This window comes from Hylobates moloch, unplaced genomic scaffold (genome assembly GCF_009828535.3).
Source record: "Hylobates moloch isolate HMO894 unplaced genomic scaffold, HMol_V3 SCAFFOLD_19, whole genome shotgun sequence".
NCBI lineage: Eukaryota > Metazoa > Chordata > Mammalia > Primates > Hylobatidae > Hylobates > Hylobates moloch.
The window spans coordinates 11,321,614-11,336,517 of record NW_026652294.1 but is presented as its reverse complement, the minus strand read 5'-3'; the positions used below and the strand labels follow the sequence as shown (position 1 = coordinate 11,336,517).

The window sequence follows — 14,904 nt, the reverse complement described above, 5'->3', positions numbered from 1 at the left end:
TTTATTTTTGTAGGCACCTACCTTAAGGGGAAAAAGCACTTGCACATGTACGTAAGGAATCACATAAAAGGATCTTCATTTGAGCACTGTTTAGATAATAGGGAAAAAGTGGAAACAAACTACCTCTCCCTCAGAAGGGGAACAGACAAATAAACTAGGTTTATTTATTAGTGGTTACCATATGGCAATTAAAATCAATGAGCTACATCTATATACACAACATGGATACATCCCAAAGTAGATGCTGAGTGGGAAGAAAAATACCATTCTGTAAAAGGATATGAAAAAGAGGGATATGCAGAGTATAGCACCATCTAATCAACTTTTTATCTCCTCGATATTTTTAAATCAGTCAGCCCCCATCCAACCAACCACCTGAAGTGTGAACCTAATATTCTCTCACCAGGGCAACTATCACAGCCTTCTAATGGGTCTCCCTGTTTCCAAAGTTGTCTCACTCCAATCTGCCCATCACACAGCCACTACAGGGTCTATCTAAAATATAAACCCTTCACTGCATCGCCTACAGGATAACTCAATTGTACTTTGGCACTCTGTCCCTGATTTGCATTAAAGAGTATTAAGAAACTAAGCTTCCCCTCCCACAATTCTTTTTTTTTTTTTTTTTTTTCTTTTTTTCGCCGCCCAGGCTGGAGTGCAGTGGTGCAATCTCGGCTCACTGCAAGCTCCGCCTCCCAGGTTCACGCCATTCTCCTGCCTCAGCCTCTCCGAGTAGCTGGGACTACAGGCGCCCGCCACCACGCCCGGCTAATTTTTTGTATTTTTTAGTAGAGACGAGGTTTCACCGCGGTCTCGATCTCCTGACCTCGTGATCCGCCCGCCTCGGCCTCCCAAAGTGCTGGGATTACAAGCGTGAGCCACCGCGCCCGGCCCCCACAATTCTTTTCTCTCTTCTGATCACTAGGAGTCTGCACACAGCAACATGAGATTCATAAATTATATGCCATTCTCTCCCAAAGTCATTTTTAATAAGAACATATTTCCAACACCAAATGGTCAATATACAATCCAACAGGTGACTTAAACATTGCAAGATGGTTTAGTGTGTCATGTGACTGCACCAAAAAAACCCTGCCTACATTTTTTTTTTTTTTTTTGAGATGGAGTCTCACTGTGTCACCCAGGCTGGAGTGCAATGGCACAATCTCAGCTCACTGTAGCCTCCACCTCCCAGGTTCAAGCAATCCTCCTGTCTCAGCCTCCCAAGTAGCTGGGACTACACCACCACGCCTGGCTAATTTTTGTATTTTTAGTAGAGATGAGGTTTCACCATATTGGTCAGGCTGGTCTAGAACTCCTGACCTCAGGTGATCCATCCTCCTTGGCCTCCCAAAGTGCTGGGATTACAGGTGTGAGCCACTGTGCCCAGTCCCTGCCTACACTTTTGATTCAAGCATAACTCATATATGGTTCTTGTTAACTGAACCATGTGATTAGTATTTGTATTTATACTTTGAGGGTAATTGTTTCTTTATGCTTTGGAATTAACTGTGTCTATATCATTCCAACAGCTGAAATACTGTAATGAATACATTTGTGCATAATTACATTCCATGTGTTAATGAGCTCAATTTGCTTTCCCTTCCACACTTCTAAAGTTCCTTTCTGTTTCAGAAAGGTTGTGGAAGAAAACAAGCTGAATATAATGGAAGGAACCAGTATGACTTACTGAAGAACTTAGACAAATGTGATCATATAAATGAAACCAGCCTTTAGTGAAAGGCAGTGGTTGCTACCCAAAGACCTCCCTCATGCTAGACAGTGACAGGCAAGTGCCATGTGCTAACTTAGGCAGCCTGGACACTAGGGCTCCCGTCCCAGCTCCACTCATTCTATTTGGCCTGAAATCCTCTCCACCGAGAAATGGGCTATGAATTTCATAAAAATAGGCTTAACATAAAAGTATTGTGAGTTTGCACAAATCACAAATCCCTTTCTGAGCCTTAAATTCCTCATCTGCAAAACAGGCATAATACCCTCAAGCCTTGGCTTCTGGAAAGACTACACTGAGTGTCGCACAAAATATTCATTTGTACTGCTTTGGTAAAACCAGAAAACACTATGGGCATGTAAGATCTTATTAATATTATAATCAGATATCCTTTAACTATTAACCAGCAGTCCTAGAAACTGGAAGCATGTCATAGTAAGCCTTAGTTTCCCAAATGAAGACTTTAAGCCACAGATTACCTTTATTTGTAAGCTCCTTAAAATTTACACTGGAAAAAATAGCTAGAACATCCTCCTCCATGTGAGCCACATATGTTGTCTGTGAATCACTTTCATCTCCAAATTAGTAGGATCCAAATTAGCAGGGCTTTCCTACAGTGAAATCTGTTTAAGCAAACATCTGCTGGTTCACTGAAAAGTGATTTTTTTCTACAGGTGGCCTTTGAATTTGTGGCCCAAAAATCCATGGAAAGAAAATGTAGCCTTTGAGATGGAAGCCCTTCAAAGAGAGGTGGTGTCCTTGAGAGCCTGGGTCTGCTCTCGCTGGGGAGAAAGCGTGCGAAAAGGAACTCAACTCCATGCCAGGAAGTGCTCGGATTTAATCAAAGTGCCAATGACTACTTCATCACTGTCGGGGTGATACTGATGGAAAGGACACATTTTTCCTCTTACTAATACTCTTGATCAAAGCATAAAAGGAAGCATATGTTTTAGTTGAATGAGGGCCCATTTTCTGTTTTCTCAATTACTCATTTTTCAGGGAAGTAGAATATTGGAGGCACAAAATGCAATCCCAAAGCCATGAATTCTGCCCTTCTGCTCTTAGCTTTGCCCAAGATTGTTTGAATGATCTTGGGCAAATCACTGAGGGCAGATACTTGCTTTAGTGCCTGCAACTATGAGACGGTCAACAACCCCCATGCTGTCTCCTCACCCCGGGCCTGATGAATACTTAGCAAATATTACATGAGCCATCAAATTGACTTTGGTGCTTCTATTGGTCTGACCAGCATGTATAGCCTTTTTTCCCCACAAATGACAGTTACTTCCTGGCTTTGATCTGAAATTGCATTAATCTACCCCAAGAAGTGAGCTAAGAGTATTTTATTAATTTTTCTAACCTTATAGGGAAATGGCTTCATGAACACCTTTAATTAAAAAGAAAAATAAGTGAAAAGATTATGTTTTAAAATCACACAAGTAAGACCAGGCATGGTGACTCACACCTGTAATCCCAGCACTTTGGGAGGCCAAGGTGGAAGGATCACTTGAGCTCAGGAGTTCGAGACCAGCCTGGGCAACATAGTGAGACCTCATCTCTATAAAAGTACAAATAAAACATAAATGAAATAAAATCACACAAGTAATCAAGGAGCCCCAATTCTGGGGACAACTCTTGTGCTCTGGTGAAAGGTAGGGATCAGGGGAACCAAGAGAAGGTGATACATAACTGAAGTGAAAAATCTGAGGGACATGAAACACCATGGCTGACCCTCTCACTGGTCTTGTAAAAAAAAGGTCTATAGTGATTTAATGGAAGTGAACGATTTTCAGCTAACCAGACAGCTCAACTGGGCTTGGTGGGTCACAGCACCTGCAGTGCTTAGCCACATAAACAGCTAGCATGTCAATCAGGGGCAGATGAAGCAGGGCATTCTCTGAGGGTGTAGCGTAGTGTCCACACACAGGGCAGCTGGTTCGCAAATGAGTTTGGAGTGAGGACCTGGGCCTTTCTGACCTAAAGGCCATGTTTGGCTAAAATTGGAGACCATAAATTCATTTTTCCTGGCTAATAGAAAGGCTGTACCACATGGTTGAGTTTATGGTTTAAAAAAAAAAAAAAGAAAAAAGGTTTGTTCAGTAAATGTCATAAACCACATATACATAATGAGATTACACAGAAAATTCATCTTTCTGAATGAATTCACTTAGAATGAATTCTAATTCATCAGAACAATACTTATAATTTGTGCACACCACACACAGACACACACACACACACACACACACACACACACACACACAAGATTATACAAACACTGGAACAGCGACAGTGGTTCTTCCAAGTCCACAAGTCCCATAACATCTCACTTTCTGGGGCAAGTCTCTCTGAAGTACAGAAAACCCAAAGAAAGAGAAGATAGGAGTGATCCCATAAACCCAAATTAACCCCCAGGAAGAATACATTTTTCTTCTTTGAGCCTACCTTGGCCTGGACGGCATAAGAAGCCAGGAGCACAGAAGCCTCGGGAGGGCAGTAGATCTTTTCATCTAAAATCTGCTTCTTTACCTGAAAGGAGCAACAAGGGAGACATGATACTGTGTGCATGGAAGTGAGGTGTGTAGGCTGATCACAACAGATGGCCTCATGGCGTTCTAATGAGGGCTGCCAGAGCAGCCCGTTAATAATTTTCTGACAAAGGGTACAATTTTTTTTTTTACTGATGCAGACAGACGGAGAGTTCAGTCACAGAAGTTACTGGTATGACGGCTATGCATAAAAACCCCTTATCTCTTCTCTTCATGATCAATGCTGAAGAGTAAAAATGGTCTCTGTAGTTACAACAGAGGCTGTGTAACACAGTGCTATGAACCCAAGAAGTGTCAAGAGCAGCTCTGGGGGTGACTGCAGCCTCAGCCCCTTTGAATACACATGGCCCCAGAGGAAATGGATCTACTTTTAAGTATTAACACAAGACAAAAGTCACCAAGGCCACTGAGTTATGATTGCAGAAAAAACCCATCACTCTCAACGTGCTGCTCTAAGGGAAAAGGAAGCAATAAAATTTGATTGATTCAACTTTTAAGTACACGTGAGGTCCAGGAAATATAATTCTTAAGCCATAATGTTGAATTAACATATTTCGTTGCACTTAATTTTCTTAGAATGGTACAACTTGGGATGTTCCAGACACAGAAGCAAGACAACTGCATGACGTGGCGGGGGGACATTGAAATAAACACAACAGGAAAGCCAGCTCTCCTCTCACAGATGTCAACAGTCACTGGATTCATAAAAGCAGTAAATTTTGCCTTGCTCAGTCATAAAAACGCCTTAACATTTCAGTATGGGGAAAATCAAGTCAGTCACACAAGAGACAGGCAGTGTTTCCAAGTGCTTACAAGAAAACCATTTCTATAACATTAGGACATTCTGGGACCTAGGAGATCATTATGTGCTTTCGTTCAAACACAAAAATTCTTCTTAGGTTTTAAAAGTGATTTTACATTCTTAGAGAGAAAATGAAAGCTGAGATATTTCTGAAGCAGTGCAACTTTCTAATCCCTTGGTTTCATTTCCAAAGAGGGGGGAAAAAGCAACACTATAGAAAAACTGCAGGAGCATCCCTTTTTTTTTTTTTTTGAGAAGGAGTTTCGCTCTTGTTGCCCAGGCTGGAGTGCAATAGCACAATCTCGGCTCACTGCAACCTCCACCTCCTGGGTTCAAGTGATTCTCCTGTCTCAGTCTCCCGAGTAGCTGGGATTACAGGCATGTGCCACCATGCCCGGCTAATTTTGTATTTTTAGTAGGGACAGGGTTTCTCCATGTTGGTCAGGGTGGTCTCAAACTCCTGACCTCAGGTGATCCACCCACCTCGGCCTCCCAAATTGCTGGGATTATAGGCATGAGCCACCACGCCCAGCCTAAGAGTGTCCCTTTGATCTGAAAACATCAGAAATAAATTTGTCACCTCTTTTGCGCGTGCACACACACACACACACACATCCCAGACCTTTTTAAAAAAGAATTTAGGGGGTTTTATTATATTTAACTTAATATTTGCTGAACACAATATACTGAGGCTGAAATTAATTACAGGAGGGCTATGTGACAGACTACCCATCTATCTCTGGGAAATCATGTAATTAACGCCCCTACTGCCACCTTGTACATTACTGAAACCTGTGAGGACACAAACAGCCCCAGTGCCAATCACTGCAACAACTGGCCATGAAACTGGGGAGCCACTCTGACCTGCAGTAAGAACATAAGTGAAACTGATAAGGTTTTCATCCTCAGACCAGTTCCCCTCCCTGTGCCTCTGGATGGTCAACCTGTAATTATGAATTTCCTAATTTCTTCAATTCGGTGGGACAATTACTTATGGAATGCCTACTGTGCACTTAATGAGGCTTGCCTTTAAGAGGCTTATAATCTAATGAGGAAGTAAGGAAGAAATAGGACAATTAGAGACACAGCATAGCATGAAGCATGATGTCTGAAGTACCACATATGGGGGACAAACAAAGTGTCACTAGAGCTCTGAAGTCCTCTCTCTCTCTCTTTTTTTTTTGTACAGAGTCTTACTCTGTCACCCAGGCTGGAGTGAAGTGGCTCAATTTTGACTCACTGCAACCTCCGCCTCCCGGGTTCAAGTGATTCTCCTGCCTCAGCCTCCTGAGTAGCTGGGATTACAGGCATGCACCACCATGCCTGGCTAATTTTTGTATTTTTAGTAGAGATAGGGTTTCACCATGTTGGTCAGGCTGGTCTTGAACTCCTGACCTCGTGATCTGCCCGCCTCAGCCTCCCAAAGTGCTGGGATTACAGGAGTGAGCACGCCCAGCCGAAGTCCTCTTTTTTTTTTTTTCCAAGATGGAGTCTCGCTCTGTCGCCCAGGCTGGAGTGCAGTGGCACGATCTCGGCTCACTGCAACCTCCACCTCCCGGGTTCAAGTGATTCTCCTGCCTCAGCCTCCCGAGTAGCTAGGACTACAGGCACCCACCACCACGCCCGGCTAATTTTTGTATATTTAGTAGAGACGGGGTTTCACCATGTTAGCCAGATGGTCTCGATCTCCTGACCTTGTGATCCGCCCGCCTCAGCCTCCTAAAGTGCTGGGATTACAGGCTTGAGCCACCGCGCCTGGCCAGTCCTCTCTTAATGAGGGCAGATTTTAAACTTTTGGAAGAACTACTGCTTTATAAGACTCTCTCTTTAGCCTTCCCTTGAAACTATTGAGTACTTTTAAGTTAGCTAGAAGAAAATAGGATCCATTTTCAAGGAGGTTTTAAGTTAGGTAGCAACTTGTATCCATTCTTCACCATTACATCTTCGCAATTTCATCTGACACCAATTTTCATCACTCAAGTATAGTTCTGTTTTGAAGGCTTTTTTCCATTACAGAACCAAAGGGGCTGACTTTCCAGAGGTAGAATATTTTTGCAATACAAAGGTGTTTGTGGTCAACTCTGAGGCCAACTCTGCAACCACTCCTGGGCAAGTTCTCTTAGAATTGGAGGGTAGCCTGGACTGATGTACCTGTAAGAAGAATAAATGTTGTGTGATCTCCTGAACCAGCTCCTCTTCGGCATTCTCAGGATAAAATTTGGCCAGGAAGTGAAAGGTGACTGGTTCTTCCTTTGAAACATCATGATCCAGTACCTGCAGAATTGCAGAGCAAAAGACAAACACACTATATTGGCACTTCTTCCTCCTGTGCTACCCTCAAAGAAGCCTTTGCAAGGCGTGCATTACATTTTTTTCCTACTAAATTTATCACAATTCCTGAAAGTTGTGATTCCATGGTTTGAAGCATTCACAAAGTCACCTATAACAAGAGGTAATACCCACTTCCCATGGTGTTTCTGAAACAAATTAATCAATAGCCCCAAGAAGTGAGTAGAGCTAGGATTAAGGCATAAATGTTCTTAGGGCCACAGAATAGTTAAAAACTAGAAATTTATCACTCAGCAGTCTTGGGCACTGTCCTTTATGGTAGGTGGAAGGTTTTTTAATTATCTGAAGTAGTGGAATCTTCCTTTATTCTTTTTTCTTGATGCCTACTGCCAATATTTAGGTCCATGTTAGAATACGGCTTAGAGGGCTGGGCACGGTGGCTCACACCTATAATCCCAGCATGCTGGGAGGCCGCAGCAGGTGGATCACCTGAGGTCAGGAGTTCAAGACCAGCCTGGCCAACATGGTGAAACCCCATCTCTACTAAAAATACAAAAAATTAGCCAGGTGTGGTGGTGGACACCTGTAATTCCAGCTACTCGGGAGGCTGAGGCAGGAGAATCTCTTGAACCTGGGAGGTGGAGGTTGCAGTGAGCCGAGATTGCGTCATTGCACTCCAGCCTGGGCAACAAGAGCAAAACTGTCTTAACAAAAAAAAAAAAAAAAAAGAATACAGCTTAGGGATGATGAACTAGATCATTATGAAGTCATCTAAACATTAATTGAGCAACAGAAGAAAATGTGTCCATCATGGCAAACCTTTGTTTCAAGGAACCTCCCGAGATGCCCCACAAAATACTTGAAGCACAGTCTGTAAACCACTGCCTTTAATCTTCTAGCATTTCCATTCACCCCTGTAAAGCTTGAACCATCTGCTCTCCAGAGTGAATTTCAAGACATAGACATGCCATGTCACAGGCTACAAGGCTCCATTAACATGGGTCATGATGTATTTCCCTTGAGCAGCAGGTTCCATGGCTCCTGATGCCCCCAGTCTAATATCCATTTGGCCTACACTCAGCTATCATTAAAATTCACTTTGCTAAGAATCATGAAAAATATACAAAAAGTTTTGCTGTCTTTGACACATAACTCTCCATGCTCCTGCCCAAATCCTAGATGGCAATGCCAAGGAGATTCAAAATCTGGTCTACGACACCCTCACTGACAGTGGCCCCCAGTGGCACTTAGATGCTCATGATCATTGGGAATTACCATTGAACTTACAACCAGCAGGGATTCCAATGTGATGATTTAGATTACCGTGTACATATGTGAACACAATTCGAACACTTAAGCTTTGAGTCAAACTGGTAAAAAAAAAAAAAAAAAATAGGAAGCTTTCATTATTTATCATGCTTGGGTAGGCAACTGGAGGGGGCATCATTTGGGGTAAGAATTAGACATTGACTTACTTTGAAGTTCAGGTGTCTTTTAGGAGTTACTGACAAAAGCATACAGTCCTGCTCCCAACCTGCCTTTCATGGCCAGGTAGGCAGGTCAGTAAGCAAGTGTATCTTTGTGTGAACATACGAACCCATGCAGAGGGCAGTTCCCTTAGGCAATATTCATTTCCAAGCCACATTAAAATTGCCAGGAGCCCAGCTTTCTTGCCCATGCATCAGAAGCCCCAGAGAATCCTGAGGACAAAATGGACATTCTTTCACCCTGGGGACCAGGCACTCTCTATTCCTTAGATCATATTAACAATTAATTCACGTCAGACTATGGTGTTTCTCAAAAAGACTTTAAAAAATTCCCTAAAGAACACAAGCCCTGATACTCTCTAAAAGACACAAATTGGTTATTTTTAAGTATAAGAAGATAACAGTAATTTTTATTCATAAAGTTTTTATTCATAAACTGAAAGGCATAAAGCCAGAAGCAATCAGGCTGGTAACAATGGGTAAAGAAGCCAGGGTCAGCAGCAGTCTAATCCTGGTAACTTCTGCTTGCCCCGGAGAGCCTGTGAGGAGTAGGAAACCGGTAGCATCTCCAGGTCCTGCTTTCTGCATGACTTAATTCAGGAATGTGCCCCCTTCTCTGCTGTACAGCTAAAGCGCCCCAGTGATGAGTTAGGCGCGTGCTCAGGGAAAAACTGGAAAGCACACGTCAGCCCCACCAGTTTCATCGAGTTCTAGCCCAACCTTCTTGTCCATTTTGAGCCAGGCCACTGTGTCCTTGATTGTGTACTGCAGTCCAAAGAACCAGGTTTCTCGGAGCCCCAGAGTCCGGCACACCAAATCAAAGAGGTCCTTCCCTTTCCACTTCATCTGCAATAACAAACCAATGGGGAAGGACACTGTGAGTAAAAATCATCAATAAAACCTTTTCTCTGCACTCTCCACTCTCAGATTCCAAAACGTGGGGATGACACTAAGACAGCTGATGAGGACTGAATTCCTAAATAATTTTAAAGCTTCCTTTACAAACCCATGAGTGGGAAAATACCAATTAGAGCTTAATGGCTTAATCATTGCAAAGCATACACAATACATCCCTTGGACAGTTCCTTGCGGATTTTAACATCCCCAAAGCTGCTAATTTAGGAAAGCTGGTAAATAAGCATCCTCATTTAGGAGAGTCTAGCCTCTTGAGTTAACTCAGGGAGATGGCTAGCTTCTAGGGACATTCATTCCCTTGAAATTTTGTTGTTGATTTTTTTTAAATCATTACTTTGCCCTTTGATAAAAGGCTAGTATTCCTTTAAATAAGACTGGTTTTACTACAAGTTTTTTTTAATATAAAGAAATTATAGTCAAAGTCATAAATCACGGAGAAAAAGAACCATGAGAGACCAGACAGTCCAATCACAGGTCTCTCCTGTCAAGGATGCCTAACTGAGGCCAAAGGGGAAGCTACTCACCCAGTCATCCAGAGCAAATTCAAACTCCTGGTATCTAAACCCAGGTGATGAATAGATACCAATATACTGTAGTGTGTTTATCCTATAGCCTCACTTTCAAAAGAACCTGAAGCAATGGCTACTAAACTCTTTTCTCAGCTATTCCATCTGCTATGTGGAAAAGCAAGTTCAATGTCTTAAGGGAAGAGAATGGCCGGCAACTTAGTAAATGTTGCCACCTAGTGGCTTTCAAGTTAAACCACCCAGGATGTTCCCATATAACCCCTTAGTTGCTGCTTGCCCCCTCCTTGCCCCAACCACCCCTAAATATCAGATGGACATTCAAATACAAACTCGAGTGCATTAGGATCATATGAGATGCATCACAGAAATGGTGGTCATGAAAGAGTAATCTTTCAACAGACATGGGAAAAATGAGACCACTCAATTGCAGAAGCATCCATCCCTTCCTGCCTTCATTAGAAATCTCCACTCAAAGTCTTACCACACTGAAGATGTCTAATGAAAAGGAATGAAAAAAATTCTTAGGCAGCCAGACGCGGTGGTTCATACCTGTAATCCCAGCACTTTGGGAGGCTGAGGCAGGCGGATCACGAGGTCAGGAGATCGAGACCATCCTGGCCAACATGGTGAAACTCTATCTCTAGTAAAATACTAAAAATTAGCCAGGCATGGTAGCACATGCCTGTAGTCCCAGCTACTCGGGAGGCTGAGGCAGGGGAATCGCTCGAAACCAGGAGGCAGAGGTTGCAGTGAGCTGAGATCGCGCCACTACACTCCAGTCTGGCAATAAAGCAAGACTCCATCTCAAAAAAAAAAAAAAAAAAAAAAAATTCTTAGGGTTTAGAGACTTGCTATAAAATCAAGAAGGGAAAAATAAGTTAGACCTCTGATACCTGATTGGTTTTTGCTAAAACCTGATTCTACAGGGGAGTTTTCAAGTAGGCTTTTTATTTTTAACACATATGAATGAACAGTGGCTTCTCTACAAGGTACTCAACAGGAAAGCCCATCTCTTCTCTGTGTTTGCAGTCAAAGTCAAGCAAAGCAGCAACCTAGATGGAAGAATATCAGGACCACAGCAGACAAGTAGCTGAGATGCATACTGGCTTTTATCTTTTAGCAGGGCCATTTCTCCTATCTGTCCTTCAACTTCTGCCCTGTCTCCTCTCTGACTATAGTGGGGCCACCGAAACACTATAAAGATTGAGGTCTTTAGGGATTATTTTGAGAAGAATAAAAGAAAATGATGAGTTTTATTTTTAACAGATGATCTCCTTCCTTGCTTTTAAGGCGGAGTAATGGGGACATCCATTTCCCAGTCTGACAATAGGACAAAAGGCTTTTTAATTCACCAAAAGTTTTAATTCCTACAGGCAGACTTCAGTGAAGAAATGTTATTTTGGAAAATTAGAAGCTTCAGGATGCTGATTATCCTCTTGTCTCTATTTTAAGGCAGCTCTAGTATATAAATTATAAATGACTACCTTGCTACAAGATAATGTAACATTAAAGAACAGGCATTAACTTGGAAAAGTTAAACACCCAAGGGTTGAGAAGATCAAGGTAATTATTCCCAATCTGCCATAACTCATGGTCATGGCCGGGCCAGGCTTTGGCAAGAAGGGGCTGTCTGTAAGTGGGGTGTGCAGTGCAGAGAAACAAAAGCTGCCAAGGGAATGATGAGTGAATTTCCTGACTTGGGAGTTTAAATTCTCTGGCATAAAATTGTATTAATGCAGTTTTCCTGTATTCCCTTCTACTTTGTTTTTAAAATGCAAAACTGCCTTTGTTGAATGCAAAAAGACAATGTATTTGTCCCCTTGGCAATTGCAATACAGTGAGGAGAAGTGCATCAACTCAGACACCAATTCAGAATGCCCTACTTAGATTTTTAACTTTGACACAAAGGATCGTAGACTGTCAAGAGTTGGAAATGAGCATGAGTAATTACCTGATGTAGACTCATCCCCTTTTTGTGCAAATAAGGAAACTGAGTCACAGGATTCTTTGCCAGCTGCCAAAGCATACATTGGCCTTTTTCATGGTGATCTAACATAGGCAAACTGCAGACCCTAGAGTGCCTCTTTTCCTGTTCTGTGGGGTCCCTTTGTTCTTGCTGTCCAGCACTCCCCAGACACCTTTTCTAGTAAGTAACCAGTGTTTGAAACAAAATCCATTCTCAGAAGAGTCAGATATTGCTCATTTACAGCTCAATGTGAATTAAGCCTCTGTTACCTTCCACTTATTCTTTCAACAAGGATTATAGAGCACACCCTACATGCCAACCAATGTTAGACACTGATGCTACAAAATGGTGGAAGCAGTGTTCTGCAGGAGAAACAGGCAAGACCTAGGTCAGAGAAGGCTTTAAAGAGCAAGTGAGAGTTAGATGCAGGAGAGAAGGAAATAAGTCTTTTTAAAAAGTCATGCTTTCTACAGGAAACTGCAAGTCATCTTGTAAAGCTGAAACAGACAGGAGGTGGCATGGCAGGAATGGGGCTCCATTTGGGACCAGGTGGCTCAACTTCAGCCAAAAGCTGTGAAGTCTTTGAAGACCCTTGAGCAGAGGAGTCATAGGCTCCAATCTGCATTCTGGATGGGCTCTGACAACAGGGTGGAGTATGAGTTGAAGAAAAGAAGCCCTGGATCAAGAAGGCCAGAAAGTAGGCCAATCGCTGACATAAGGAAGGCAGTGGAAGGGAGAGAAGGCAGCCTGAGAAACGGAAAAGAGGCAGAGTCACAGAACAGGTGCCTGAACAGGACCAGAGAAGACAGAATTAAGAGGGACACCTGTGTGTCTGGCTTGAGTACCAGGTGGTTCCACTAAAGGAGACACGGAATCAAGGAGAAGCAGCAAATCTGGCAGGGATAGACCAGCAATTAAGTTTTAGACAAGATGAGTGAAGGTGCCTAAGGAAACCAAGTAAAGACGTTCAAACATATTTGATTTAAAGCCCTAATTCCACTTATAAAATAAAATGTTGTCTTTAAGCAATTAAGAAGTCTTTCTGTTTGGTTAAATCTAACCTCAACATGTTGTTACCTACATCAGGTTCCACTTTCCAACAAGCCCTTCCCCAAATGCATGAGGTTTGCTCAGTCTTCCTAATTTGGGTTTCTACTTCTTTAAAAACAAGCGCCACTGGTCACAGTTGCTCTGAGTGGTTCTCAGGACGCCCTGGGAAAAGAGGTCTTAGGGTGTGGACGGGACTTCCAGGTGTCGGCCAACTTGCCAGAATATGACCAAGCTCATCTTCAGTGTCATCACTCATCCACTACACCATGCTGATGCTGTGAAGTGACTCACTGTCCCCTGAACATCTCCCGAGACCGGAGGCGCCTCAGCACAAGAGCAGTATTAGTCTTCTTTCTGCTCCCCACAGTGCCCAGGCAAGTGTGTACATACAAGACATGGCAAACAATGGCTGTCCGCAGGACGGACTTGACTACTTCAAAAACCCAAAACTCAAAGACTTAAAGCCAGTTAACTCCTGCTCACCCACTTCTTCCACAAATAGTGAACACACACACTGTGTCCAAGCACCGCCCAAGGTGCAGCGGACAAATGGGGAATAAGAAACAAGTCTCTACACTCAGAGGACTAGGATATGAACTAGCTGGAAACAGATAATCACCTCCTTCACCACACACATAAAAACCCCAGGAGTGGGCTTTCAGCACTATAACACTTGTGAGTGCCACAACAGGGACACCCAGGGGCTGTGGGAACCTCCTATCCTGGGCGGGTAGGGATAAGAAAAGAGGAACCAAGTGAAGACAGGGCTTGGGGAAGGAGGAGCAAGCAGGTAAGTATGTTCCAGGCAGAGGGAACAGCATATGCACAAGTCTAGAGGCAAAAAAGAGGTCAGTCGTCCTTACAGGAAATGGGAGTAAGATAGTTCAGTCTGGCTGGAGGATAATGCTATGTTTCCAAAAGGACCGAAACTACCATCTAAAATCAAGAACAAAAAATAATAAAATAAAATAAAAATAAATACATAAAATCAATTCTTTGTCAACTAACCCTACCTCTCTCATCTGAACCAAAAAACAAAGAAAGTTATCTGGTGACCATTTTCTCCATTCTCCCAAGTATGGAACACACTAATACCATTCTAGAAACAAGAGAGAAGTTAAATTGTTACCTAAGATGGATGCCTCAGGACATGAGGGCTTAATCTTTCCAGGAACTAGTCTAAAAGGAATATAGATAAGTGATGGTTATCTACCATTGGTATGAATCTCTGCACTGTCACTGTGTGACCTTGGGCAAGTGACTGAACTTCCTTGTGCTTTGCAAAGGGGATAATAAACAGAACTCGTCTTAGCAGATTGATCTAAAGATTAAGGGCATTGATACATTTAAAAACCCTAAGAGAGTGCTTGGCCCATAGCAAATAAATACTGAGTAAGGGGTAGTTATTGTTAATTGTAACTCTGCCTCCTCTCCTTAGATTCTCAAGTGGCACTGTTTAAAGCCTCCCAGCCCTGCTTCACACCAAGGATGATGGATGACAGATCACAAAGGGCACATCAATTCTCACTAAGCTAACCATACTATCACTCATTTGACAAACCTTTATTAAGCATCCACTACGTCCTG

At 42.8% G+C, this 14,904-nt stretch overlaps 1 protein-coding gene across 6 annotated transcripts in view; it reads right to left on the bottom strand.

Moving 5' to 3' along the window:
* NF2 (NF2, moesin-ezrin-radixin like (MERLIN) tumor suppressor) overlaps nt 1–14,904 on the bottom strand; it is a 98,351-nt gene that overhangs the window by 50,710 nt on the left and 32,737 nt on the right. For 4 of the 6 annotated variants that reach the window (XM_032139274.2, XM_032139273.2, XM_032139272.2 and 1 more), the window contains exons 2-4: nt 9,580–9,705; nt 7,235–7,357; nt 4,178–4,261 (exon numbers count right to left, since the gene is read on the bottom strand). In XM_032139274.2, coding sequence (XP_031995165.1) covers nt 4,178–4,261; nt 7,235–7,357; nt 9,580–9,705 — 333 coding nt within the window. The remainder of the gene's footprint in view (nt 1–4,177; nt 4,262–7,234; nt 7,358–9,579; nt 9,706–14,904) is intronic. The other 2 variants (XM_058431191.1, XM_058431192.1) reach the window with 1 other exon arrangement.